Source organism: Cnephaeus nilssonii (assembly GCF_951640355.1).
Source record: "Cnephaeus nilssonii genome assembly, chromosome: 1".
Taxonomy (NCBI): Eukaryota; Metazoa; Chordata; class Mammalia; order Chiroptera; family Vespertilionidae; genus Cnephaeus; species Cnephaeus nilssonii.
The window spans coordinates 114,042,893-114,070,561 of NC_137072.1; the positions used below are offsets into that span (position 1 = coordinate 114,042,893).

The 27,669-nt window shown below is 44.9% G+C and overlaps 1 protein-coding gene across 1 annotated transcript in view; it reads left to right on the plus strand.

Moving 5' to 3' along the window:
• The window catches only part of CLNK (cytokine dependent hematopoietic cell linker), a gene marked incomplete at both ends in the record, with an annotated part of 122,837 nt that overhangs the window by 91,215 nt on the left and 3,953 nt on the right, over window positions 1–27,669 (plus strand). Inside the window, 7 exons of the mRNA XM_079765249.1 lie at window positions 3,001–3,028; window positions 7,991–8,009; window positions 10,084–10,165; window positions 13,769–13,809; window positions 21,764–21,897; window positions 23,351–23,428; window positions 26,025–26,180. Of these exons, the coding sequence (XP_079621375.1) occupies window positions 3,001–3,028; window positions 7,991–8,009; window positions 10,084–10,165; window positions 13,769–13,809; window positions 21,764–21,897; window positions 23,351–23,428; window positions 26,025–26,180 (538 nt within the window). The remainder of the gene's footprint in view (window positions 1–3,000; window positions 3,029–7,990; window positions 8,010–10,083; window positions 10,166–13,768; window positions 13,810–21,763; window positions 21,898–23,350; window positions 23,429–26,024; window positions 26,181–27,669) is intronic.

The following is a 27,669-nucleotide window of genomic DNA, read 5'->3' on the forward strand; positions in this document are numbered from 1 at the left end:
CAAGGTGTTCCCTTTCAACCCAGCCATGCTGACACACATCAGTTCAAGCAATTTCAATGGCGGAAAGGAAAGGAAAGGGAAGGGAAGGGAAGGGAAGGGAAGGGAAGGGAAGGGAAGGGAAGGGAAGAAAAGAAAAGGAAAGGAAAGGAAAGGAAAGAAAAGAAAAGAAAAGAAAAGAAAAGAAAAGAAAAGAAAAGAAAAGAAAAGAAAAGAAAAGAAAAGAAAAGAAAAGAAAAGAAAAGAAAAGAAAGAAAAGTGTATTTTGATGATTTGGGAAGAGAAAAAAGAATATAGGTATTGGGAAACCGTGGTCCTTTAAAAGAGAGAATGTATGGATTATGAAGAAGATAAACGAATTCTCGTTTATGAGTGGGCACTGTTGACCCTACAGTGTAAACTTGATTTATCACCATAATTTTGCACGATGTTGCCATCGGGGAAAACAGGGTGAAGGCCACGCCTCTGATCCGTCATTTCTTACAACTGCCTGAGACCTGCACTTACCCCAGAATAACAAGTTTCATTTAAAAGGAAGTGCTAAACGTGATCTGCAGAGATGAGGTGTTCTTTTATCCAAGAAGCTTCCACGTGTAGTATTATTTCATGAGAACCGTAATCAACCCTCTTTTTTTGCTGTTTGGATTTACCCATTTTACAGGAGGGAAAACTAAGCCTCAGAGAGGAAATTTCACTTGTCCAAGGTGACCGAGCTCATGGACCATCGAACGAGGATTTAAAACTGAACTGAAAACTAAGGGAGGCTCAAAAAGGGCTATTTTTATAGTAAACGGTATTATCTTCAGACACACACTGAGCACCTATTAAGCACTGGAAAGGATGTGGCAAAGCTTTGCTAGGTGGTCACTGACCACATTCTGTTAGCCATGTCCAGGCACAAAACGTGGGCAAGCGTGAGGCCAAAGATGCACTCGGAGAGGCAACCTGGTGCTGTGAGGAGGAGACCAGGAGACCCACCTTGCTCTGCCCTTCTGTGACTTTGTGAGGTCCCCCTGCCTTCACAAATCCCCTTTAAGAGAACCCCACACACCCCAAAGCCGGGTGCCTCCATTTCACAGGGGAGGGGAGCAGCTCACGTGGGGTCTTACCCACGTGACATTTCAATGTTCAACAACAACGGCAGGGATTTCTCACAAGTCCTTGGGTTCTTCCTTTAAAAATCCAACATTTAAGGTGACCAGTTCCAAAGCCTCGCTTTCCTCAAGCCTCCAGTTCCATCTGCAAAGTGTATAAATCCAGTGATTTCACCAAAACAGAATGACAATCGCTCTTCCTGTCACCGGAGAGAGGTCAAGAGATCTTAAACAACAAGACTCGTTTACAAGTGAAAAGTGAAATCTCCTTAGCCATTTGAACTATCTTGATACATTTCACTCGCTTGATGTTGAAGTACTTCTAATGCCGACCAGCAACGCTTTCTTTAGCAATTAGTTTTTGCAAATCTAATAAAGTAAATGTATAAATAAAGAAAATTGTAGGTTCTCATAAACTGTTCAAGTGCTATACACATGGAGTCAAACATGGGTTGACCCTTGAAACTTAAAAATCACAAGACGAAAATCAATGACACACTTTAAACGGAAGCCGTTATGCTGTAAATCAGCGAGCTGAACGTAGGATGCTTTAATAAGCCAAATTAATTTGGAGTCTTTTATTACGCCGGCGGGCTCAGAGGAATAATGCTTCCAGAGTCTGAGCAAAGCAATCTGACCAAGAGGTCAGAGTTCGATTCCTGGTCAGGGCACATACCCAGGTTGCGGGCTCAATCCCTAGTGTGGGGCATGCAGAAGGCAGCCAATCAATGATTCTCTTTCATCATCTCTCCCTCTCCTTTCCTCTCTCTGAAATCAATCTATAATAATAAAAGTGCAATATACTAATGAGACCAGACGTCCTTCCAGATGACCTTCCAGATGAAGCCACTTTGGCAGGGGCTGAGGCAGAGCGGGCAGGGGCTGAGCCCCTTGCACAAATTTTGTGCATCGGGCCTCTAGTGGAAATTAAAATAAAATAAAATAAAAAAGAACATGGGACCTCAGTACTGGTGCCTGTTGTTTGAGATCTGAGGCCAGGATGTAGCACCTGAGCACCAGATGCTTCTGAAATTATCTAATCAGATACATGCAAGCGTTGTAACTCCAGGTCAACAGCCTTCGCCTGAGATTGGGTTGCAACCTTAAACCCCTGGCATTTCTTTATCCCAGTCTCTCACCAGCAGACCCATGTAGACAGAATGTACACGCCTCCATTCCCCAATCTCCTCATCCGACTTGGAGCACTTTCAGACACAGAGCCCACTGAACACGCAGCCATTTCACCTCTGCAGGTGAATACGCTTGTGGCCATTTTGCTGATGGGGAAAAAATGAGGGTTAGAGACGCTCATTGGCTTACCTGTCAATATAAATGAAAGACTTGGAGTTTCTCCTGAGACTTGTCCTGTGTCCACATAGCGATCTCAGCGTGCATTCCTCCCCTCTCGCTCAGCTCCCGGGGATTTCTGCCTCAGGTCTCCATCATTCTCAGCACCCTTCCTCCCACACACGCCTTCCTGGGATCCCGCTGTACCTGACACTCTCCTAGTTAGAGCCCTTTACACTTCCTCGGAGCAAGAAAACCAAGAGCTTTAAAATCAAGGGAATAATAGCAGGTCTGGCTGAGGCAATGAAACTTGACAAGGAAAACCAAATGTCAGGAGGAGTGATGATGTTATTTAAATTCTCCTAAAGCGAGAAGCAAGTTTATTCATGCCCTTTCTGCCACCACTTTTCACATGGGCTCATCACTTCTTCTTGTGCTTAGAAAATTATGAGAAAAATAACCTGGCTTTAGTTTTATAGGAGGGTGATAAATATCACACTGGACTATGGGTTGTTGATTTAGCAATAAAAAAGGTAATCAATGGTTTTAAGGGCTCAGAATGGTTTTATGTTGACCATTATGAACTGTATTTTATGTGACACTGTATTTCTTTTCCCTGCAGACAGATAACCTTAAAGAACTTAAATGAGGTGAGTGGCAACTTCGTCCCCAGAAACAGAGAAGGGGAATTTTTGTGCGTGAAGGGTCTGGGATGGGCAAGATACTATCTGCTTTAAATACTCAGTTACACTTCATTATCATAGCAGCCAGGCTTAGGGTGTATTTGCATCCCTATCTTAAAGATGGGAAAGCTACCCTAGCCGCTTTGACTCAGTGGATAGAGCATCGGCCTGTGGGCTGAAAGGTCCCAGGTTTGATTCCGGTCAAGGGCACATGCCCAGGTTGTGGGCTCGATCCCCAGTAGGGGGCATGCAGGAGACAGCCAATCAATGATTCTCTCTCTCATCATTGATATTTCTATCTCCCTCTCCCTTCCTCTCTGAAATCAATAAAAATATATTTTAAAATAATAATAATAATTAAAAATAAAGGTGGGAAAGCTAAAGGCAAAACAAGTTAAGATCCAGATTTTAAACCCAGATCATACTGGCCAGCATATTCCATGTTTATGGGGCCAATGACGACAACATGCCTAGTTCCCCTGGAAGACTGAGTCTCCACCATGGCTTCCAGTATCCAGTGTTTCAGACATGAAATGTGGGGAACTGTAGTCCGGCTTGCTAGGTGTTCTTCACAGGAAAGTCAGGACTGTGAAGTAGGAGAAACACAAGATACAGAGTCACACAGACCTGGGTTTGCATCCTACTTCCCTGAACTCTGGAAAATCTCCCCGCCCCCACTCCATCCCCGGTTCTGTTTTCCTGGCCATGAAAGAGGGATAAGTGCTCTATCCACTGAACCAAACCAGCTAGGGCTGGAAATTCGACCTTTGATTTACACAATTCGACCTTTGACTTTAGCACAACCTTTACAAAGTTGTGCTAAAGTCAAAAACAGGCGTCCTCAAACTACGGCCCGCGGGCCACATGCGGGTGTTTTTGCCGTTTTGTTTTTTTTTACTTCAGTATAAGATATTTGCAGTGTGCATAGGAATTGGTTCATAGTTTTTTTTAAACTATAGTCCGGCCCTCCAACGGTCTGAGGGACAGTGAATCGGCCCCCTGTTTAAAAAGTCTGAGGACCCCTGGTCAAAAAAGTGACCGCATATATGACCAGGTGAGCGGTAGAGGTTCAATCAATGGCATGACAGTCAGGTAAGATGGAGGTATCTTAGGGCCTCCTTGGATGTTTACGTCCTTATGCCCCCAGAGGAAGGTCCTTAAGAAGAGGGTGGTGAGTCCACCGTGACTGGTGGAAGGTCTCTGTCCAACAATATGAGTGTCCTCACTTCACGCCCACGGGCCTCCTAAGGGACTTGGTGCTTGTCTCATTATGAGCCAGTGCAGGGGTTGGCTTTCCTTCCTTCCTCCCTCTTTCTTCCTTCCTTTCTTCTTTCTTTATTGGCATTATGAGAATGTAAAAATCAAAGGTCGAATTTCCAGCCCTAGCTGGTTTGGTTCAGTGGATAGAGCATCCGCCTTCAGACTGAAGAGTCCCATGTTCAATTCTGATCAAGGGCACATGCCCAGGTTTCGGGCTCGATCCCCAGTGTGGGGCATGCAGGAGACAGACAATCAATGATTCTCTCTCATCATTGATGTTTCTATCTCTCTCTCCCTCGCCCTTCCTCTCTGAAATCAATTTAAAAAAATTTTTTAAGTCACATTAGCATCTAATCCATAAGGCAATCGTGTCCAGGAGAAAGCATAGAACTGAAGGAGAGGCCAGCCCTGGCTCATTCAGTACTTCACCAGCTCACCCTCTCCTGGGAGTTAACTTCCAGGCGCCACCAGGAAGGAGAAAGTTGGGGGTGGTACCCACACACCCAAAGGGATCCACCCCTTTCTTCCTGTGAGTGAGATTCATGTGTCCCAAGTAGCAGATGGCTGCCACCCACGGTGACCTACAGTCCACAACTCAGTGGTCAGTGTGAAAGGACAAGAGGCCCCAGTCACTAACGAACAAAGACAAGAGAAGGTCAGGCCTGGAGGGCAGGGACCAGGCAGGCCAGTTCGTTCTCCTTGCAGCTTTGGTTGGCATTTTTTTTTTTTTTTTTTTTGCTAGAAGTTGATATCATCTAAAAAATCATGCGGCTAGTGGAAAAACGTGTTCTTCCCTCTTATCTTTTGCCAAGATGTTTCCCCGTTGTTTGTCTGGAGCCAGCACCAAGGCCATTTCTTGGTCACAAAAGCTTATCTCATAAGACAAATGTCACACTTTTGTGTGGCCAGAGTCTTGGAGATCAGATATGACGAACTACTCACCCCAACTCAAGTTCATGTAGCACTTGATAGTTTTCAAACACAGTAGAGACTCGTGGTCTCATTTAATTCTCACAAAACCCTAAGAGAAAGAAGCCTTGGAGAGGCCAGAGCCCCCCCAGCTGGCAGGGCCCCTGAGAGCCCCAAGTCCAGTGTGCCCCGACCTAGTACCCTCTGCGTTAGGAAACATAGAGACACCTCTGAGCTCAAACAGAGGGGGGGGGGGGAGGAAGGAGGACAGAGGGAGGAAGGGACTTATGGAAAACATTATTTAGCTTGCATATATTTATGTTCAAAAAACAACCCAAAAAGTTAAAGTAGAGAAACTAGAGACGTTTCACTCCACTCTCCTGATCTCATTAAATTTAAATGCAGTGCCCTCAAGCGAAAAGTGGACTGGGTCTCAATTAGATAAAACATCTGTCCCCCCAGCCGGTCGGCTTCTCTGCTGCACTGACAGCTCAGGCACCTCCCCTTTGACCAGCCCGAGAACCACAGCTGCATCCGATTGAGGCTTTGAACTGCCAGGTTCAAAGTCCTGGGGAAGACCCGGTGGGGAGACTTCCAAACCACTTATTAGGACGGCTTCATTACCCTTTTCACTTCGCCTGTAGGCTTGCCTGCATTTGCTGTCCATGATGAAGTGCATGTCCCCTTTCCAGACCCCCTTCCCAGGGCCACCATGGTCTTTGAGACAAAAGAGCTTGTCTGTAGACCAGCTTCAGACAAGACTTCTGGAGCCTCTCTAAGCTCTTGTTGCTAAACGTTTCTTGTCGGTGAAGCAAATGTGAGTCGGGAGACCTGGCCTCCCTGGTCAGCTCAGCCGCAAGGTAACTGTGGGAATCTGGGTGAATGGCTCCCCCTCTCTGTTTTTGTTTATTTTTTTAAAATATATTTTCCTTGATTACAGAGAAAGAGAGGGAAAGAGAAACATCATTGATGAGAGAGAATCATTAATCAGCTGCCTCCTGCACTCCCCCTACTGGGAATTGAGCCCACAACCCGGACACTTGCCCTGTGAATCAAACTGTGATGCTCAACCACTGAGCCATGCCAGTCAGGTGGCACCCCATCTTTGTTCCGTATCTGCATGCTGCTGGCTTAAACTTTTCATGGACCTCAGACCCTTTTGAAAATTTCATGAAAGGTATATATAATAAACCTTCCTTTAAAATATGCACAGGTTTATGATGGGAAAAAAAATGTAGCTTTTCATTTCAGAAGGTTCATGGGCCCCCTCGGCCATCGAGGACTTCTTCTGTGCCTCAAATTAAGAAGCTGCTGTCTAAATGATGCCTGAGCTGCTCCCCAGCTGCATGAAGTGCACTTTAGAAAAGTATTCACAATTGCCCAGCCAGTGTTGCTCAGTGGTTGAGCATTGACCTATGAACCAGAAGGTCACGGTTCAATTCCTGGTCAGAGCACATGCCCCGGTTGTAGGCTTGATCCCCAGTAAGGGGGAGGGTGTGCAGGAGGCAGCCGATCCATCGATCCATGATTTTCTCTCATCATCGATGTTTCTGTCTGTCTGTCTCTCTCTCTCTCTCTCTCTCTCTCTCTCTCCCCCGTCCTCTCTGAAATCAATAAAAATATACTTTTTTAAAATTTAATAAAGAAAATTATTCACAATTAAGGAGACACTTCAGCAAATACTGTACCTCTTGTGAGGCTCTTTTACTTCTTTCAGAGTAGAACAGGGCCCAAGGATGCAAGTCCAATAACATAGATTTTTATAATGAAAGATGGTCAGGAATTCTACCATTATTATTAAGGAAAGAAAGAAAAAGGAACTGTTTGGGAATGGCTTCCTTGAAAAAGAATAATGTGACTATTTTCATGCTCATTTTTTCAAATATGAAGAAAATTAACGATAGCCTCATCTCTTAAACACAACCTCTGTTATTATTTTGTCATATCTCTTCAAATCCCTCTTTACACACACACACACACACACACCCCTACATGGAAATTTTGTCACGAGTCCAGTTTTTATTCTGGACTTTTTATGTAATATTGAGGCATAGTTAGAGTATAATCTTATTCCACACTCTGCGTCAATACTTGCGATACATGGATAATAGCCCAGGAAGTGAATAAGCACCAAAACGTGCTTAATGGTGCCCGCTTAGATGGGCATGTAGATTGCTTCCAGGATTTTTTTGTATCTTTATTGTTGAAAGTATTAGATATGATTCCCCTCTTTCCCCCATTGACCTCTTCTCGCCCGCCCCCGCACATGATCTCACTCACATGCGAAATCTAATGAACAAAATACACTGATGAACAACACTAGATCCAGAGACATGGAAGCTGGAACAGACTGTTCCCAGGTTTTGACGGTGTAACTGAGGACATGCTGAACAGCTTCGTACATGGAACTCGGTACAGATTTTAGGTCCTTTTCTTAGAAAAAGAGTCTCATCCGTGGAATTGCTGGGGTGAGAATAATAGTCTCTCTAAGGCCCTTGAGAGCTATGGTTACATTGCTTTCCAAAGAGCCAACGTGATTTTTACTCCCGTCGGCAGCCTGGGTATCTGCCTGCTACATCCCGCGAAGAGGGTACGCTTGGTTTGTGCTCAGTCTTTTGGAGTGTTATTTGTAGATTTAAAAAATCTCAATACTAACAAAAATGTTGCCCAATTCTACTAACCAATTGCTCTAAAAATACATATTATGACGTTTTCTATCACCAAGAATCATTCAACATTTTTTTTTTTCATTTAACACAGGTCCTTGGAGCAGAGAAAGGTAAACTGTTTATGTTTGTTTTCATTCCCTCATCCTGTTAGGCTAAGTGCTGTTTCCATATTTACAGTGTTAGTCATTTGCTGAAAGGACTGATTGCTTCAGAGCCTGGGATGGATGAGCACGTCGAGGGGGACGGGGCAGAGAGCAGGAAACATGACCCCAATGGACCCAGGACTTCCTATCTGTCTGCTCAGGAATGCTCTGGTCTAATCGGGGTGATTTAAATTGGGGCTGGGCTCGTGGTCTTTCTTCAGCCGCAGGCTGCTGATAAGGAGGCACAGGTCACCCCCAGGCAATTTGGGAAGACATTGCCGACCCCCTGCTCTTGGTCTCTCCCTCTTTGATGTCACCCGTGCACACACACCTACACCCTCATTTGAGCGCATGCACACACACACACACACACACACACACACACACACACACACACACACCATTGGGGTCACTGCTATGGAAGCAGGCAATCCAACACTCGCTCGCCAGCTGGCAGGATGCGAAGTAGGTAGTAACCTCATGTCCACCTGTGAAGTGCTGCTCACCATTCACTCAGAATGAAGAATTATGCCCACAGCCAAGGGCTGAGCCTCGCCCAAAGAGTTCACGCAGGAAGCGTGGTCACAAAGCAACAGGGGCCTCCACCAATCGGCTGTGGCTCTGGACGGGCCGCCGGCCTCCGTGGCTCTCCAGTGTGCTGTTCCTTATACTGAAGACATTAGGCTTGAGTGAGGCCATATCTGGGTTTGCAGATTCCCAAGGCCTCTGATGGAGGAGTGGGGGGTCTGTTGGTGATCTAAAAAAATTCAAACCCGAAAGGAAATTGAGCCCTTTCCCACACTGAAGCTCAGCATCCTCAGGGGTTGTTGCCGTGGGTTCCATTGATGATGAATGCAACAGTGCGACTGTGTTCAGCTCACCAGGGGCAGGCGCTCTGGGTGGCTGCTGATGACACAAAGCACTTTTATAGGATGTGCAGCTAGTGGGCCAGCCACTGACTCCAATCACATTCCAAGTAATCACTGTCTCTCAATCAAAAGTGTCCATTCGGTGATCAACCTTGGACAGAGCACAGAGTCACACCCCAGTGAAGACCCGGAGGTGTCTGTACACTTCCTTAGCTTTATGACTGCAGCCGAAATTGAGAGCGTTTTATGGGGTTTCATACCAGGGTGGTATTGTGTGCCCTTGGTGCTTCTGATGGCTGATTAAAATCTATTCACAATGAGAAGGAAATAAAAAGTGATATAGCAATGGCCTATGTGATTACTAAATAACTCCAGTTCATCTGGTTGGCAGAACTATTCAAAACTTGACGATTAAGGGGACATTCTGAGAAAAGGCGTGCCTACCCAGCAGGCTAGGAACTACTGGTCTACCCCAGACTCCTGGGGCTTGCCTGCCCTGGCACAGGGGCATGAGAATTTGGGGGTGTGGGCCAGCACTGAGCATCCCCGTGCCCTACATTGCTCAAAACAGTTCTTGAATTTAATCTTTTTTAAAAAATATGTTTTTGTTGATTTTCAAGAGAGAGGGAGAGAGGATAGAAACACTGATGAGAGAGAAACATCATCAATCGGCTGCCTCTGGCCCACACCCCACCGGGTATTAGGCCCACAACCCAGGCATGAGCCCTGACTGGGAATCGAATCAGCAACCTTTTGGTACATGGGTCAACACTCAACCACTGAGCCACACCGGCTGGGCTCTTGGATTTCACCTTCTCATTTATGTTTCTATGTAAGTCTTCATTTGAATCAGAATTCTACTTCAGTTCTCTTCCACACCAAACGCCTCCCAGCGTAACGTTTTATGTTTTGGGAAGTTCAATGATGAGTTCCAGATTCAGTGTTCTCCATAACAGTATCGAAGATTCAGTATTTCCATGTTATAATATAGCCTCAAGGTGAAGCCACTCCCAGGAGCCAGGGTCAGTGTGGAATACATGGGTTGCAGTTTTGAGGTTAGAAATTGGATCACCCGAGATTACTGGATGAAATTATAGCAGTTCCAATGGGCCTCAGTTGGTCTCGAGTCATTTTGCTTTTGCATCCTGAAATTATGTGACTCCTCTCTACAGCTCCTCATCACCCGACGAAGCCGGAATCCTCTCACGGGACCCAAAACCAAAGTGCTCCAGAAGTCCCTCTTGCTGTCGCCAGGTAAGGAGCCAGGAACGCCTGGTTGGGTCCCGGCTTGGGGGTCAGGCCATGTGTTGCGTAGGATAATGACTCGCCAAGACTTCCTTAGAAACGGGAAGACCTGGGCCTTTGATAAGGAAGTCCAGAGCCACAGCTGTTATTGAAGCTAACAGCGACATCCTTCCCGTGCTTTGTACTTCTCCAGGTGAGGCTAGAGAAGTGTGGCGGACTCAGAGACCTGAGCATTAACTAGATCAGATTAACTGGGACAGATGCTACTAATCCGGGGAGAAAAGTGGGCTTTTCTAACTAGACTCCGTTACTTTTGAATTTCACTTTACAGATGGCCAGGACTTAAAAAGACAATTTTCTGATTAAATATTTTCCTGATCAGGTTATTATAACAACTGGCATCCCAACTAAACAGTTGAGGAAGCAAGGGCTCAAGCTGGAAGACACTGTAAATTAGTGGTGGCTTCCTTAAAACGAAACCCAGGGCCTCCAAAATGTGCTAGAAGGCCCTGCCACTCTCCACGGTCACCTACCGCAGGACATCAGCACACACTATTTCTCTGCCTGGACCCCTTCCCTCCATAGCGCCCCCGCTCCACTCTCTCCAGACTTGGAAAACTTCTCTCTATTCATCAGACCCCAGCTTAAAGCCACTGAATCCAGGCGACAGTTCTGACCCATTTCCCAGAGGGAATAAATGAGGCCCAGAGAATCTGAGGCCCTTTCCCATTGAAGTCAAGTCCAGCTTCACGTTCAGCAGCCCATGACGTCTATACTGACGATCCTAAAACTGCAGCCCATGTATCCTGACTTCCCCAGGGGCCTGTCCAGGGGGAAGATGCTGTCATTATACCTAGTAGATATTTACAGGGAGTCACCCTGTTTGTGGTGGGGTAGAGCAGTGGTTAGGAGGAGGAATTCACTGGGATCGGGCTGCCTCGCTCCACCACCAGCAAACCACGTGATGCTGGGCAACATCATTCCCCTCGCAGGCGAAGCTGAGAGCAGAGCCAGGCCTGTTGCAAGTGCGTGGTACGTGTGCACTCTCATTGCCATGGCCAGGCCCTGTCCATCAGGGTGACCGCCACCCCCATATCCTCCCCTCCCTCACTTTCCTGCCTTGTCCTATCTCACACCTTCAGTAGCTTTGTTCTCGGTCTCTGGCCTGTGGGTGTTAGAACTCTGGCTTCCTAATTCTTGTTAGGCTGTTGTCTGTTTAAGGCCCAACCTGGCACAAAATTCTGCCCATAGCACAATATAAATACCCTCTCTTAATGTAATTTTCTAAAAGGAAAATAAAATCCTCATGTTGTCGTGAAAAGATAATGAGCTCTCATTGGCACCCAAATCTGTAGCAGCTGTTTGGTGTGGTTTGGCTTCTTTTGTTTCTTTGTTTAATTAGTTGAACAAAGTCTCCTGATTTTTCTTCCACTATTAACTGGCTTCTTCTGAGCCCCCTTCTCAGACGTTTTCCCAAGCTGACCTCCAAGTGCCGGGATCCCTCAGGGTCCATCTGAGGGCCTGGCTTTCCTCACTAAGAGCCTGAGCAGTGTCAGCCACCCCACAGCGTTGCTGTCAACCCTATGCTGGTAATTCCTAAATCTCTATCTTCGGCCACAATCACCCTTCTTAGCTCCAGACCCAACAGGCAGTTTTCCTTAAAAGGTGACAGGCATCTCAAACTCATGATGTTGAAATGATCTCTTTGTTTCTACTTTCATTCCCAAACCAACTGTATCTTCCCACAAACTTCCTCTCCCCGGCAAATGATGCATCCTCTTCCCCATCTTCATTCGCCCATTTCCACCTCCCCAAATTCTATCTCCAAAACATGTCTTAAATCTATCCATGTCTCCCCATTTTCCCAGCTCCCAACATGGGCCAGCCACCTTCCATCTCACCTGGACTCATGCAGTAGCCACTTAATGATACTTATCATCCCCATGCCTCACCTTCTATCCAGAAGGAACTGCTTTCCGGTCTGTTGCAGAATAAGCCATGTTTCCTTGCCTCCGAGCCTTTGCACCTGCTGTTCCCTCTGCCTGGAACAACACCCTCCCTCCTCACCATCTCCTATTCATCTTTCAGAAGTCAGCTTGGTTAGCACGTCTCCCAGGAAGGTTTTCCTGAGACCCAAAGTGACTTTGTCTGGGTTAAGGCTACCGCAAGGACTCCTGCAGTGCACATACCTGTCCCAGCACTTAGCCCACTTGTGATTATGATACAGTGTCTTCCCTCCACAAATGGAGCGGCTTTAGGGGCTTTAGGGCAGAGGCCACGTCCTACTCATGTTACATTCCTCGAAACATGCCATGTGCCCAGTAGGTACTCAACACACCTTTTTTTTTTCTTCTTTCTTTTTTTTTAACTTTTTTTTTTTAAATCCTCACCAGAGGATATTTTTCTACTGGTTTTTAGAGAGAGTGGAAGAGAGAGGGAAAGACAGAAACTTCAATGTGAGAACAACACATCGATTGGTTGCCTCGTGCACGAGCCCTGACCAGGGCCCAGGTCAGGGAAGAGCCTGCAACTGAGATACCTGCCCTTGACCAGAATCAAACCCGGAACCCTTCGGTCCACAGGCTGATGCTCTATTCACTGAGCCAAACCGGCTAGGGCTCAACACACCTTTTAAAAGTGAAAGAATAATTATTTGTATTTTATTTTTGTTTGCTTGTTTTGGTATGTTTGTTTGTTTTTGCTTCAGTCATTATAAACTCAGTACTTGAGACCTAAAATATCCTCAGAGGATGTCCCTAGTCTCTCAACATTTCTTTTTAAAAATCCTATGAAGTTAGGGCAGACATTTTGCTACAGATGACTTTTCCCCCAGACATTTATTAAGGTCGTACACTGGCTCCTGGTAAAGGAATCTGTGTTAACAGAGTCCAAGTCTTGGATGTCAGGAGAAGTCTGACCGGGGACTGCAACACAGCGTGGTGGTTAAATTATCTGCGAGCATTTTTATCCACAAAGCAAGGCTCCCCTAGGATGGCAAAAACCAGGTGTGCCCTCGGTTGATTTCAGGGGTGCTAGGAAAGGGCTAGATTTCATTTAATTGGCCCGGAGGCTTTATAAATAGCGTTCTTTTGGTATGGAGCATGCCCCATGTAATTAGATTTAACTGTGGTAGCACCTAGCGCTTATAATGATGGCGCTGGCCACAATACAAAGTGAACCAGAAAATTGAGCTAAGTGTTAAGTAAAGCTAAACATTAAGTAAAGTGCTAACTAGAGCCATTGGTGAACAGCCTTGGTAACATCGTTATTATTGTGTTTATTGGTTTCTCCATTGTCTTTTATTACATATTTTTAAAATCCCTTTTTCTTTATGGACTTTCTTACAATAATCCACACAGTTTTCTCAGCTAGCTCACATTTCAAGGAAGACTAAATTGCTTTCTGTACTCTCCCTCCATTGGGAAATAATTACTATGGAACAGGAGCCCGGCCAGCCACATGCCATTCTCTGTAGTGGCTGTGGTCAGAAGGCAAGTCTAAGTTCATGTCTTCAAAAAATAAAGAATCATAATTGTGCTCATTGAAGTGACATGAAAAGAACTCATATGGGTCTATTTGCTCCATATCTAATGTTTCTAACATTTTCTTCAGCTCTTCGTTCATGATGAGCAACCACAGTATGCAAAGCAGAGGTAAGAGCACTTGACCTAGGAATCATAAAACAGATGGGTAAGTCCTCTCACGACAATATTCCTGCTCCGTGACTTTGCTCTGTGGCCCTCAGACTTGCTGAGCGGATGTAGATCAAGGGCATTAGGTTGTTTTCATTGACAGGTAGCATTCCATTGAGTGAATATAACAATTTTCATCTATAATTAAATAAGATCACTTAGGTTGTTTGCATTTTCCTCTCTTATGAGCATTATGATGTTATAAACAATATTGTGGGTGTCTTCCCACATACATAATATGTACATTTTCCCCATGTCCATACTCTAAGTTCTCTCTCTAAGCGTAAAATGTGTAGGTCTTAGGATATGCCTTTCTTCACTTGTACATGGTGGATTTTTCAAAGTAGGTGTATCCTGCAGTCTCACCAACAGCTTATGAGTCCCTGGTGTGTCCCATCCTCTCTAACAGTTGTTTTTGAGTTTTTGCCAATCCATTGGGTGTAAAACAGATTTCTCTTTAGAGAATCTGAGAAATGGAGAAAATAACACTGACCTCACTTACTTATTGATTGTAAAGATAAAAATCGAAAGGATAACATTTCTGTGGTGAGATCTGAAGTAGCATCCTATATAATAAAAGCATAGTATGCAAATTGTCCCCTCAGCCGGGAGTTTGTGTGGGAGTTTGACCAGGGGGCGGGGCCAGCAGGGAGAGAGAGGGAGCCCCTGGCCAGCGGCAGTGGTGGTGGCAGGTGACCAGGGGAAGGGAGGGAGGCCCCGGCCAGCAGCCACTAGGGACCCTACCAGTGCACGAATTTCGTGCATTGGGCCTCTAGTATTTAATGATTACTGAGGGTGATGGGTTTTGACATTAATATTATTTTGCCCAAACTAGATGTCATGTTTTTTTTTTTCTTCTCCCTAAATGCCTGGGAGATGTGTGTTTAGGTGTAATCTTGCAGTCTCGCTCTCTGTTGAACCATAAAAAAGAGCTTAGGGCTGGAGGAAGCAGACACCATGCAATACCATGGGAAGGCTAAGCACTGTACTGACCATGGTCCTAATTCTTCCTCTCTCCCTACAGTAGGGTCAGTTTCAGCAAGTTCATGCTTGGAACTTCACCCTCCCCGACCCATAAAATTTAAATAATAGTGTTAACTCACAGTGTTAATACACACACACACAGCCCTCTGCTAGACACATTTTAATATTTCTCCTTTTTTTTTTTCTGTATTCCATTTCCTTCTCCAGGGATTCCCTACCCAATTGATTCCATTAGACCAAGAGTTTCCTCCCTAGCCTCCATCATGTCCTTCTCTCTCTTCTGCCCTCTGTCATCTGGGTCTTATATTGGAAAGCCAGTCTGGAAACTCATTCCTCCTGATGTACACACGGCTAATAAGAGTTTCCCAAGAGAGGACTATTTTTTAAAGGAAGGTGGCTAAAGGGGGCAGCGATTTACCGCATGGGCTCAACCCCTTGGAACCAAATGACAGTGGTGCTGGAGGCCAGATGGCGGTGTAAGAAGATGATAAGGCTGGGTATCCGGGTGGAAGGTCCAGGGGCTGAACAGGCCCAGAAAGGGCATTACTTATAAGGTTGTGAGAGTATGTTGCAAGGTTGGGGGTGGGGGGCAGAATCATAGCTTAAAGAGGAATCCAGAGTCTTAAGTTGAAAGGCAAAATCTTGCCCAAATAACAACAGGGGGTGGGGGCATGTGTGGGGAGGGGTGTGGGATGGGAATGGGGGGACGAGGACAAATATGTGATACCTTAATCAATAAAGAAATTTAAAAAAAAAATCTTGCCCAAATAAAAAATAGAGAAAGTTGAAGAATGGAACAGTAGTTAGTGGAGTGGGTGGCCTTCGCAGACATGAGTCCAGTCAAGCACCCCAGGGTTGAACATAGATCATTTGTACTGGGCTCTTTTTTTTTAATTTTTATTGATTTTTTACAGAGAGGAAGAGAGAGGGATAGAGAGTTAGAAACATCGATGAGAGAGAAACATCGATCAGCTGCCTCTTGCACACCCCCTACTTTGGATGTGCCCGAAACCAAGGTACATGCCCTTGACCGGAATCGAACCTGGGACCTTTCAGTCCGCAGGCCAACGCTCTATCCACTGAGCCAAACCGGTTTCGGCTGTACTGGGCTCTTGTAGCTTGTTCTCCATGCCTCTCATGGGAAACAAGGTTGTTTAAAGAAACAGCCTGGCATGAACAGGGGAAATGTTTTGGCCTCCAGCACCTTCAAACACTATTAATTCCTCTTTCAGTTAACAAATATCCACCAAGCATATGATTGATACCCAACATTGGGCTGGGCCCTAAACATACAAGAGAGAGACAGCCCGATCCTTTAACTAACCAGTGTTTAAGCAGCTGCCATGCCCCTCCATCAACTTACTGAGCCATGGTCGTTCTACTGGGTAAAAGTTCGCCTCTGAATCACAGTGCTGGTAGAAATTAGGTGCACAGAGAACAGCACGCAATCCTGGCTCTACCAGAGTTCTCAGTCCCGTGGGCTCTCTACAGCTCATGGGTTTAATTTGAGTGCCTCAGGTGAGGGGGGCAGTCCTCTTCCTGCAGAATGGTGAAATCTACATCTGTATCCATGGAGACACTGTCATCTTTATTTCACAAGTGAGAAAAGATTGTAGAAATGTTCAGTTATTCTTGATAGCTCAGTTGCTACTTCATAAACAGCCTTGGCTCAATTCTCTGGTACATGAATTCAAGCCAAGCTATTAGAAGCCCACGCAGATGAATCTCAGGACAAAAAAATAATAGTAATAATTTTGCTATTAGAAGAGTATCAATTGGTTTGGTTATATTCCAAAATAATAGTTACTCTCTGAGTTTGGGATCGTGGGTGACTTGCTTTCTTTTTGTTTTTAGTTTTTGTCCATTAACATTTTCTTTTTTTAATATATTTTTATTGATTTCAGAGAGGAAGGGAGAGGGAGAGGGAGATAGAAACATCAATGATGAGAGAGAATCATTGATGGGATGCCTCCTGCACAACCCCACACTGGGGATCAAGCCCACAACCTGGGCCTGTAGGTCAATGCTCAACCACTGAGCCACACTGGCTGAGCAACATTTTCTTTTTCTGTCTGCATTTTTTAATCTTTAAACTATGCAGCTTTTTCCTTCTAAGATGCTTTTAAATTGTATGTAAATTTGCTAATAAATATGTATGGACACTAGGTTAAAATAAAATGCTTTTATTATAAGTTACAAAAGAAAGGTCTAGAGCTGTGTGCTCCCAATCATGTTAACATTAGCAGTAGCATTTATTGAGTTACTAATATGGGTCAGGCACAGTGCTAAGAGCTTCATATACATAAGAATTTTGAAATATTAGTGTTTATTGATAACAGTATGAATTTGCAACCCATATCATTTTTATTCAAACTCCATTGATCACCTATACAGTGTCCTCCCCAATGTTCTTCAACTTACCCTGACTCAACCTCTATTTCTGTGACCCTCCATTCCCCAAGTGGGAGAGTCCTATGCCATGGGGGTATAAAACACAAATGCAGTGTTTTAGGTAAAGAAAATTTTTCAGAGATTAGGTATATGATTTTAGAGCAAAACCAATTAAACAGTTATAGTGGATTATACGCTCCAAATTTTATTTATTCATTAAGCAAAGACCCCACCTTCAGGGAGAAATTGCACGGCCAAGTGGTTTTCTTGCTTGTTTTATTTTGTTTAACTCATGCTCTGAATAGACTACAAATGCATTTAGCTGCTTTCCAACATTGTTCTTAAAGTAGGATTTTTTAAATATTCAAGCAAAGCACTCAGAGTTGAAATATAATAAATCAGTTGCCACAATATAATGAAAAATTCATAATCACAGAAGACTATTGTGTATGCTACACAACTGATAGGAAATGCTGATGATTGTTATTTTCTTCTCTCAAGTATGTTCTTATTGTTTCAATCCATGTTGAAAGGATAGTTGTGGCTAGTCCAGTAATAAGCCTCTATTCTTGCTTCTCTACATTTTAAATACATTTTTAAAGTCTTTTTTTAATGTTATAGCTCTTTTAGCTTTCTCTTTCTGCTTAGGATTCGGCTTGCATATAATTCTCCATCCTCTCATTAGTGAGCTCTCTGTGTCATTACATTTTAAATGTGAAATTAGCCCATAACTGGAATGTTTAAACCAATCTGCATCAAATTTTGTTTTCTGGGGATTTTTTTAAACAATTTTAAATGTTTTTCTATTACAGTTTACATTTAATATTATTTTGTATAGTGTCAGGTGCACCACATAAAGTTTTGCATCTGATTTTTAAATGCTAAGTTTATACCTTTGATATTTATTGTGATTATTAATATTTTAAAATTTGTTTTTATATTATTTTGTGCCTCCTATTTGCCCTCTTTTCACTGGCTTTTCATTTCTTTTCCTGCCAGATATTGGATTCATCTCTTCCTTATGCCCCTCTCTCTTTCTTGGAAGTTATACTATTCTTCCATTGGTTTTAACAACTATATATATATATATATATATATATATATATATATATATAAAAGCCTAAGTGACCGTTATGTCGGAATGACTGGAATGACTGGTCAACCAGTTGCTATGATCCACATTGACCACCAGGGGGAAAACGCTTAATGCAGGAGCTGCCCCCTGGTGGTCAGTGTGCTCCCACAGGGGGAGCGCAGCTCAGCCAGAAGCCGGGCTCACGGCTGGCGAGCGCAGCTGCCGCAGTATCAGGAGCCTCTCCCCATTCTGGGCTAGGATGAGCGTGAGTGGTGCAGTGCCCCAACCCGGCTCAGGCTCAGGCTCCTCCCTGGCTGCCTGTAGCTTGGTGCACTGCTACACCCTGGCCTGTGGAGATCCGGGCCTAAACCAGCAGTCGGACATCCCCCGAGGGCCCCAGATTGCGAGAGAGTGCAGGCCAGGCTGAGGGACCCCCCTCCCGCCATGCACGAATCTGTGCACTGGGCCTCTAGTTTTAAATAAAAGCATGACTGGATTTTAAAACTCTGAAATTTACATCCTCTTTCCAAATAATACAGAAAATTTTTTAAATAAAATGTTAAAAGGAGAAATATCTTTAGCATTATTCCTATTTTTAAGGCCTTAAACTGAGGGTAAAATTAACGTACTGTGATGAATGTAATTTAAACTTTAAGTGGTCAAACAGTCCCTTACAACAAACAGTTTAATGCACACAATTCCCTATAACAAACATTCTTAGGCTCAATGTAAAAAGCCACAATCCTTGCAACCATAAACTAGAACACCCAATGTCTCAGGCATACTCTTTGTTCTAAATAATCCCAGAGAGAATTCAGCTCTTTGATGAGCAGAAGCAGACTAAATGCACATGAAACTTAACTTTCAGTAACTGGCATATAAATATTCCCTAATGTTTGAGTTAGTATTTTGCCTCAAAAATTTGCTGTGTCAAAAGTATCCTATTCTTAAATGGTGATGGAAGGAGACTTAACTTGGGGTAGTGAACACACAATTCAATATACAGATGATGTATTATGAATTGTACACCTGAAACCTATATAATTTTATTAACCAGTCATCCCAATAAATTCAATTAAAATTTTAATTTAAAAAAGTATTCTATTCTTTCAAAGTTCTTGTCAAGCTACTAACCAAGACTGTAACTTTGGTTATATTTTCTAGACTGGATTAAGACTATATTAGCTTATAACTCTGCCTTCACACTAATTACCACTCCTCCATTTTATTTTCTTCTAGAGGCCCAGTGCACAGATTCATGCTCCAGTGGGGTCCCTTGGCCTGGCCTGCGCCCTCTCGCAATCCAGGACCCCTCAGGGAATCTTGGATAGCCAGTTTCGGCCCTATCCCCGCAGGCAGGATTCAGACAGGAGGGAGCCCGATCCTGTGTGTTAAGCATCTTTCCTAACAGTCATAGTGACCAGTTGATGTCATAGTGCACATCATAGTGACCAGTTGACGGGTCGTTCAGTGTTTAGGCTTTTATATATATAGATTATTGTCCAGTATTTTATTTGCATATTGTTTTTCTACTCTCAAGGCTTTATGAATTTTTTAGTTATTTCTTGCTTGAAATTACTAAATTATTTATAAATCTTGTATTTAATATTCCTCATAACACCTCACTCCTTGCTTATAGCCTTAATTTCCTCATATTTTATTATTATTTACTGAAATGAAATGATAAGCTGTGAAAATATGTTATTTTCATCCAAGAATATAGAGAAAATACCACATCAAAACTTGTTAAGTGCCCTGGCTGGGTGGCTCAGTTGATTGGAGCATTGTCCCACACACTAAAAGGTGGTGGATTCAATTCTCAGTCAGGGCACATACCCAAGTTGTGGGCTCAATCCCCTGGTCAGGGCGAGTATGGGAGGCAACTGATTGATGTTTCTCTCTCCCTCTAAAAATCAATCAAATTAAAAAGAAAACTTGACCAGTGGTAGTCTTAAAGCTAAGGTACCAATTGAAAGCAAAACCCTTTCAAGGAATTTTTTAAATACTTTAAAATTGATTGTTCTGTCTTCTTTTAAAAAAATATATATTTACCTGGACATGATTTTATAGCTTCATACATTAGTCACTTGGAAAATAATGATTCATAGACCTGAGCAGAACTTTTCAATGTTAACATACTTCATTATGAAATAGTTTTAAATCACTACCTACTACCACCAATCTCAAGAGAAAAATCTTTTCAGATGCTGTTATGTCAAGATAGCAGCTGCAAGTTTTTCCAAATTCCAATCTGCATTTCAAAACTCTAAATTTATAGTTGGCAGCAAATACTGCCATTGTTTTCCATGAATTAACTGGCTCACCTTGTTAATTTCTAATAAAATATCTGCCAAATGCCCGAGTCTGAATAACCACAGTTTGTTATTCTTTCTTTCAGGTTAAAAAACTAAATAAAAGTGAGATTCCATTAAGACAAAATGTCATTCTTCAAGTTTAAAAAAAATAGTGTTGCCTGAGTTGAGAATAAGCTTGGCTTGTTTAAGAAACTGAACAAAGTTCATTATGGCCAGAAAAGAACAGATGATGGGGGATGGGTGGGTGGGTGGATGGATGGATGGATGGATGGATGGATGGATGGATGGAACAATGGATGGGGGAATGGATGGATGGATGGTGTACAGGTGGATGGATGGATGGATGGATGGATGGATGGATGGATGGATGGAACAATGGATGGGAGAATGGATGGATGGATGGTGTACGGGTGGATGGAAGGAAGTAAGGAAGGAACAATGGATGGGGGAATGGATGGATGGATGGTGTACGGGTGGATGGAAGGAAGGAAGGAACAATGGATGGGGGAATGGATGGATGGATGGTGTACGGGTGGATGGAAGGAAGGAAGGAAGGAACAATGGATGGGGGAATGGATGGATGGATGGTGTACGGGTGGATGGAAGGAAGGAAGGAAGGAACAATGGAAGGGGGCGTGGAGGAAGGGATGGGGGATGGAGAAATCAGAAGAAAAAGATTATTGAGTGTCTCACTGACAGATGTCAAACATCTGGGTGTTCTTCCATGTGTAACGGAAACCATGGAAGGATTTTTACCAGGGGGGGGTAGCAAAGTCAGAATCACATTTTTTAAAGGTTACTCTGACTGCCTTAGAGAGGAAGGGGCAAAAGCTGAAGCCAAAGAATCTAGGGAAGAGTGCCATCTAGAGTGAGGCCACGGTGGTGTAGACTAAGATTGCCCCAGAGTGAGATGATGGTGGTGTAGACCAAGGTTGCCCCAGAGTGAGATGATGGTGGTGTAGACCAAGGTTGCCCCAGAGTGAGATGATGGTGGTGTAGACCAAGGTTGCCCCAGTGTGAGATGATGGTGGTGTAGACCAAGGTTGCCCCAGACACAGAGAGGAGTGGCAGGCTCCATCCAGCTCCTTGTTGGAGGGAGGCAATATGACACTAACAAAATCGCACTTAAATGTGCATTTACTTTTCCCAGATCGTAAAGAAAGCACGCAGTCCCATCCTCCTCAGAGATGTCAGGCTCCAGCCAGCTGCGGCCCTCGGGAAGATGCTCTTCACTATAAAAACATGAGCTGGAGGAAACCTTTCCCCACAAGGTCTGATGAAGAGGTAGACGCCTCTCTGCATTGTTTCTCTAGATAAACTTGGTGTCTGAATAGAGCTCTACTGAACGTTGCCTCAGAGGGGTATCACGATGGACTTTAACTTTTTTTCAATATTATTGGTTTCTAACGTTTTAAAGAGTTTTGCTGTATAACATTCTATATTGCTCTTCCACCAGATTCTTTAATTTCTATACAGTCGTGCTCCCTATTCACGGGGGATGTGTTTCAAGCCCCCTGGTGGATGCCTGAAACCACAGCCAGTACTGAACCCTGTACTTACTATGTTGTTTCCCACACATACATATGGGCATACTTATGGTGAAGCTTAACTATAAATTAGGTAGTCAAGGATTAGCAACAACTAATAATAAAATAGAACAATTATAACAATATACTGCAATAAAAAGTAAAGGACTTTATTCCAAAGGACACTTGCAATAAGAGATGAGTTTGATCCCAGTCTTGCTGGAAGAGAATGACAGACCAAGTAGGAGGAGAGGTGAGGAGTAGGAGGGATTCCAGGCAGGAGGGCCAACTCATGCCAAGTCCTGAGGCCATGTGTCCACAGAATGGCAAGCACATCCGGCTGGCCAAACCCTGTGCCAGGCCTGGGATGGCAGGAAGCAAGGGCATGGCGTTAGGGGGGAGCTGGCTCACATATGCCCGTCATTGGGAAGATCCATCTGTGGGAGGACCAGAGACTCAGACTCAGACTGAGCGACCAAGTACTTGCCAACCAGGTGACAGGCATTGACTTCCTGAGCCCCTCCCCTGCCTGGCATGCCCACCTGTCAGGGTTGCTGCAGGGATGGATTGGGACAATGGATGAGGAGGGGTCTTCGATGTGCTGGATTCATGCAGGGGCTTGTTTAATATTAGATCCTTGAGAACTGCAGGTCCATGGAGCATCTCTCTGACTGCCCTGTCTTCTCTCTGTCATGGTGGATTTTATAATCCAAAGAAATCAGTTGGTATAAATAAGGGAACACAGCACAGGGGAAAAGCCAGGCAGACTAGGATTCAAAGTGCAGATCCAATGCATGTGGCTATAGGCAAGTGGCCTAAAGATGCTCCCTTCTACACCTGTCCTGCCCTCCCCTCCCATGATGACTAGGGCAGCATAGACTCCACAAACATTAGCCATCCCATCTCAGTAAGCTCCAGCGGGTAGAGAGCATGAGGGTTTAGTACCCATTCTGAGCCTGGTGCACAGGGCCTGTCATGTAGACGGAGTGGAATTGCAGGTTACTCCGTCACGCCAATTTCACAATGCCTAAGCGGCAGTTACTTCTTCTTCGTCCAGATTCAGAGACAGAACTTTTGTGCCACATCTCTACTGTCAATCAAACTGTGATTTGGCACTGGGGGAAACATTTTCATTAATTAACATTTTCATTAATTAACAATTAGGGCTTCCCCTTAACCCTAAGATAGTCATCATTTCACCTATCCTGCAGGAGGCCCAGCACAGCGAATGGTATGTTGGAGAGTACAGTCGCCAGGAGGTGGAAGAGGCCTTGATGAAGGAGAACAAGGTAAGTCCTCGATGGTCCCATGAACTTATGGTTTTCTGCCCACAGGTCAGGGGACATAGCAAGCAGTGGACTTCAGTGAAGTGGCTCTTGCCTCACCTTGCATTTCTCAGTGCTGGCAGTTACCACAAACTTAATAAACTAAGACAAATGTATTCTCTTACAGTTTTGGAGGTCGAATTCCTACATGGGTCTCCCTGGACTAAAATTAAGGTGTAGGGCTGTGTTCCTTCTGAAGTTCCTTCTGGAGTCCATTTCCTTGCCTTTTCCAGATTCCAGGGGCTGCCAGCCAGCCTTGACTTGTGCCCGCCCCCATGTCTGACTCTTACACCCCTGCTTCTCTCCTACAAGGATTCTTCTGATTACATTGAAACACACACCCCCCCCCGCCCAGATAATCCAGGATAATTTTCCATCTCAAGACCCTTAATCACATCTGAAAATCCCTTTTTCCATGTAAAGGTGACATATTCACAGGTCCTGGAAGTTAGGACATCTTGTGTGTAGGGGCATTATTCTGTTTTCCATAGCAACTTAATGTAAATTTATCTTATTTAATTTTATAATATCAATACCGAGAGAGCTGGTTTTATTAAAATTCATTGGGGTCCTGTCACTAATGAACTCACCCACTAATGAACACATTCATTTTTAAAAATATTATTGATTGATTGATTGATTGGTTTGAGAGAGAAGAAGAAGGATTCATTGTGACAAACTCATTGTACAGTTTAAGATAATAAACCCAGAAATTGGTCACACATCTTGGCCCCCTCTTCCTTTCTGATCTTTGGCCGTGTTCTGTGCTTGAGTCTTAAGACTTCAATTACAGCCAAATGTTTTAGGTAAAAGAAATTCCAGAAAATTTCTCAATGCCACTCGATGTTCTCAGAGGCTGGAATATTTAAAGAGCAAGTTTTCCATTGATGAGTTATGATGATTTAGGAGATTCACTTAACCCAGTGGTCGGCAAACCGTGGCTTGTGAGCCACATGAGGCTCTTTGGCCCCTTGAGTGTGGCTCTTCCACAAAATACCACAGCCTGGGTGAGTCTATTTTGAAGAAGTGGCATTAGAAGAAGTTTAAGTTTAACAAATTTGGCTCTCAAAAGAAATTTCAATTGTTGTACTGTTGATATTTGGCTCTGTTGACTAAGGAGTTTGCCGACCACTGACAAGCTATTGGATCCTAATTTCCTCACCTGTAAAATGGGGATAAAACACCTCCTCAAATTTTAAGTAAAGATCAAATAAAATAATGTGTGTAGAGTGCTTGATATCTTGAGAGAAATTCTCAATAAACCTCAGCTGTCAGCATCATTAGAATGTCACCATAGTTTTATTTATAAATTTAACATTTTTAAGTATTATTCTAGAGCAGCAATTTTTAACCCCGGTATGCCACAAGAATTGTTAAAACATGCAATACCTGACAATTGAGTCAGGGGCCCTGACCTCTTTTCCCTTAGTCAAATTTAAAAAATGACAACAGTCAGCAGAACAACAGCTGTCTGGTGTGAACGAATACTTTTTTTTTTGTCAGATCAGCCAAAAATATATATTTTTTGGTATGCCGCAGAATTGTAGCAATTAGTTTATGTGTGCTATGAGATGAAAATTGCTGTTATATCATAAGCATTATATAAATTTATATATTATAAATATTAATTACGTGTAACATATGCTATAATCACATGTAAATATACAGCTATTAGTCAAGAAAGATATAAATACATATAACAACTATTATAAATTATGCATAATACGTCATTGTATAGGTCATTTATAATAATCTATGAAATTACAGTCAGATTTCTCATCATGTAAGTGACGTCCCGTGACCACAGGACTGAGCGGTGTAGGCAGGAGTGATCACCTCCAGGAGGCCTGCTCCATTCCTTAGCCTCTCCGCCCGGCCCTTCCCCCCTGAGCCTTCCCCGAGGGAGCGCCTGATGATTGCTGACCCACGGCAGGTGCCCTTCTCAGCCCTCAGACCATCCCACACCGTGACCCTCGCTGTCTACAGCCTTGGCTTCTGCAACAAGCCCCTGGGCTTCCTTCCCCCTCTGGGACATTGTCTTAGAGCCCTTTCCTGCCCCCTCCTGCCCGCCCTGCTCTTGCCTTCCCCTCATGCCAGGCTACATTTTCTCCCCCTTCCTGCGGCCTCTACACTCATTCTGACCTCAATGACCTTGAAGCTCCACATCTCTTTTGGGGACCCTAGCCCTCCATTGACATCTCCCAGAGCCAACAGGGCCTTTGGGAGGTGGTGGCAGCCTGAGGAGTGACAGCAGGTAAGCCACAGGCAGGCTGCTGCGTCCACCCGCGAAAGGCAGCTGAGGATGGAGGCAGGTGCTGAGGAGGTGGGGGTGCTGGAAGGTCTGGGAGAAGGGGTGTCATCTGACTGGTTAACTTCTCAGAAAATAACAAGAACCCTAATACCTACTGTCACCCCATAACCACTGAGTTCAACTGGGTCAAGAGCTAGTTTACCCAAAACTAAAGCCGTCGGGGAATCTGGAGCCCAGGCATCGCCGTTTCCACGTGGCGAGGGTGGGACGCGGGCAGCCTGAGGGGTAATCGCTGCTCCTCTCCTTCAGGACGGCACGTTCCTGGTCCGAGACTGCTCGGCGAAGTCCCGCACAGAACCCTACGTGTTGGTGGTGTTTCATGGGAACAGAGTCTACAACGTGAAAATCCGCTTCCTGGAGAGGAATCGGCAGTTTGCTCTGGGGACGGGACTCCGAGGAGACGAAGTGGGTATAACTTAATGGATCCCCTTTTCTGCACTAAAGGAAAATGAGGGGAGAACGTGCAGGGCGCTGGCCAACGCCCCTCCACGTCCCCTGCCTGCAGGATGGGAGGAAAGAGCGCCGCCCTGGAGGTGGAGAGTGTAATTAATCCTTCCAGCCCCTTCCGCAAACGTCCGCGCACAAGGCTCACACTCACCCTCCGCCCTGCTTCGCCCACTAAAGAAAACTCATTCTGCCAGATGTCTCAATCAGGCCTCCCAGAGCCTCCACCGAGGCCACGTTAATGCCTCCTTAATGCCACAGGCCTTGCCTGCCCCAGCACTGAACTCCCGCTGCCGGCATTTCAGACAAGGTCTGTTAGCAATAGGAATCGGGAGGTTTGGTCCCCAAACTAAAGGTGGGCTTCCTCACAGCACCCAGTGCCCCGTCTCAGGGCAGATGGGCTGGCAGGTGGCCGGGTGAAGGGATGAATCAGTGACAGCATAACTATGTCAGTGAATCACAGGGAAAGGGAAAAGGGGATGGATTTTCACTGAATATGGTCATGATAGGCCTGGTCCGTCTGCATGATCTCATTTTACTTTTCAAAGATTCTTTGACATAATAATTGGTTCTACCTTAGATGGACGGAGACTGAAGCTCAGAAAATTAAGCGAATGCTAGAGACATCGAGGTAGTAAGGGGCCAGGAGGGGCTGGGCTGCCCTTTCAACTCTTCTTGGGAAGATGGGAGGGAGGGAGGGAGGGAGGGCCTTTTACACACCAAGGAGAGAGGCCTCAGGAGAAACCAGCCCCGCCCACCTGGACCTGGGCCTCCAGATTGTGAGAAAACAAATTTCTATTGCTGAAGTCCCCCACCTCCCCGATCTGTAGTAGGTGGTTATGGAGGCCCGAGCAAACTAACACCATCATAAACCAGGGGTGACTGTGAGTGAAAGGTGAGATGATGTGAGTAGAGTGCCGGACACAGAGGCAGGTGCGGAAGGGGTATCACATTCCATCGTAACTGAGCCCCGGGGGCCCTTCCGTTAGATCTGTGCACCGGGCACAGGCGAGGACCGGGGCCCTGAGAGTAGCCACTGCCCGGACGTGGCCCCCGGGGAAGGGACAGCACAGTGACACCTCGCACAAGCGCAGAAGACGAGCAACTCGCATATGCCTGCAAGGAATAAGGCTGGGAAGGTCCATTTGCCCACCGAAGGCATTTGGGTCATTCTGCTAGCCACGTGGCCAGCCACTGGCTTCAGATTCAGGGAGCATCCAGTGCCTTCCTTCCTGTGGCTGCTCCGCAAAGGACCACAAACTCCGCGGCTTAAAACAGCAGACACGTTCTCTCACAGCCCTGGAGGCCGCAAACAGGGGTCCCAGTGTGGGCAGGGCCCGCTCCTCTGGAGGCTCGGGAGGATCCCCCCTGCCTCCTCTGGCTGCCAGTCAGCTTCCTGGGCTGCGGCCCCTCACTCTAACCCCCGCCTTGTGGTCACACTGCCTCCTCC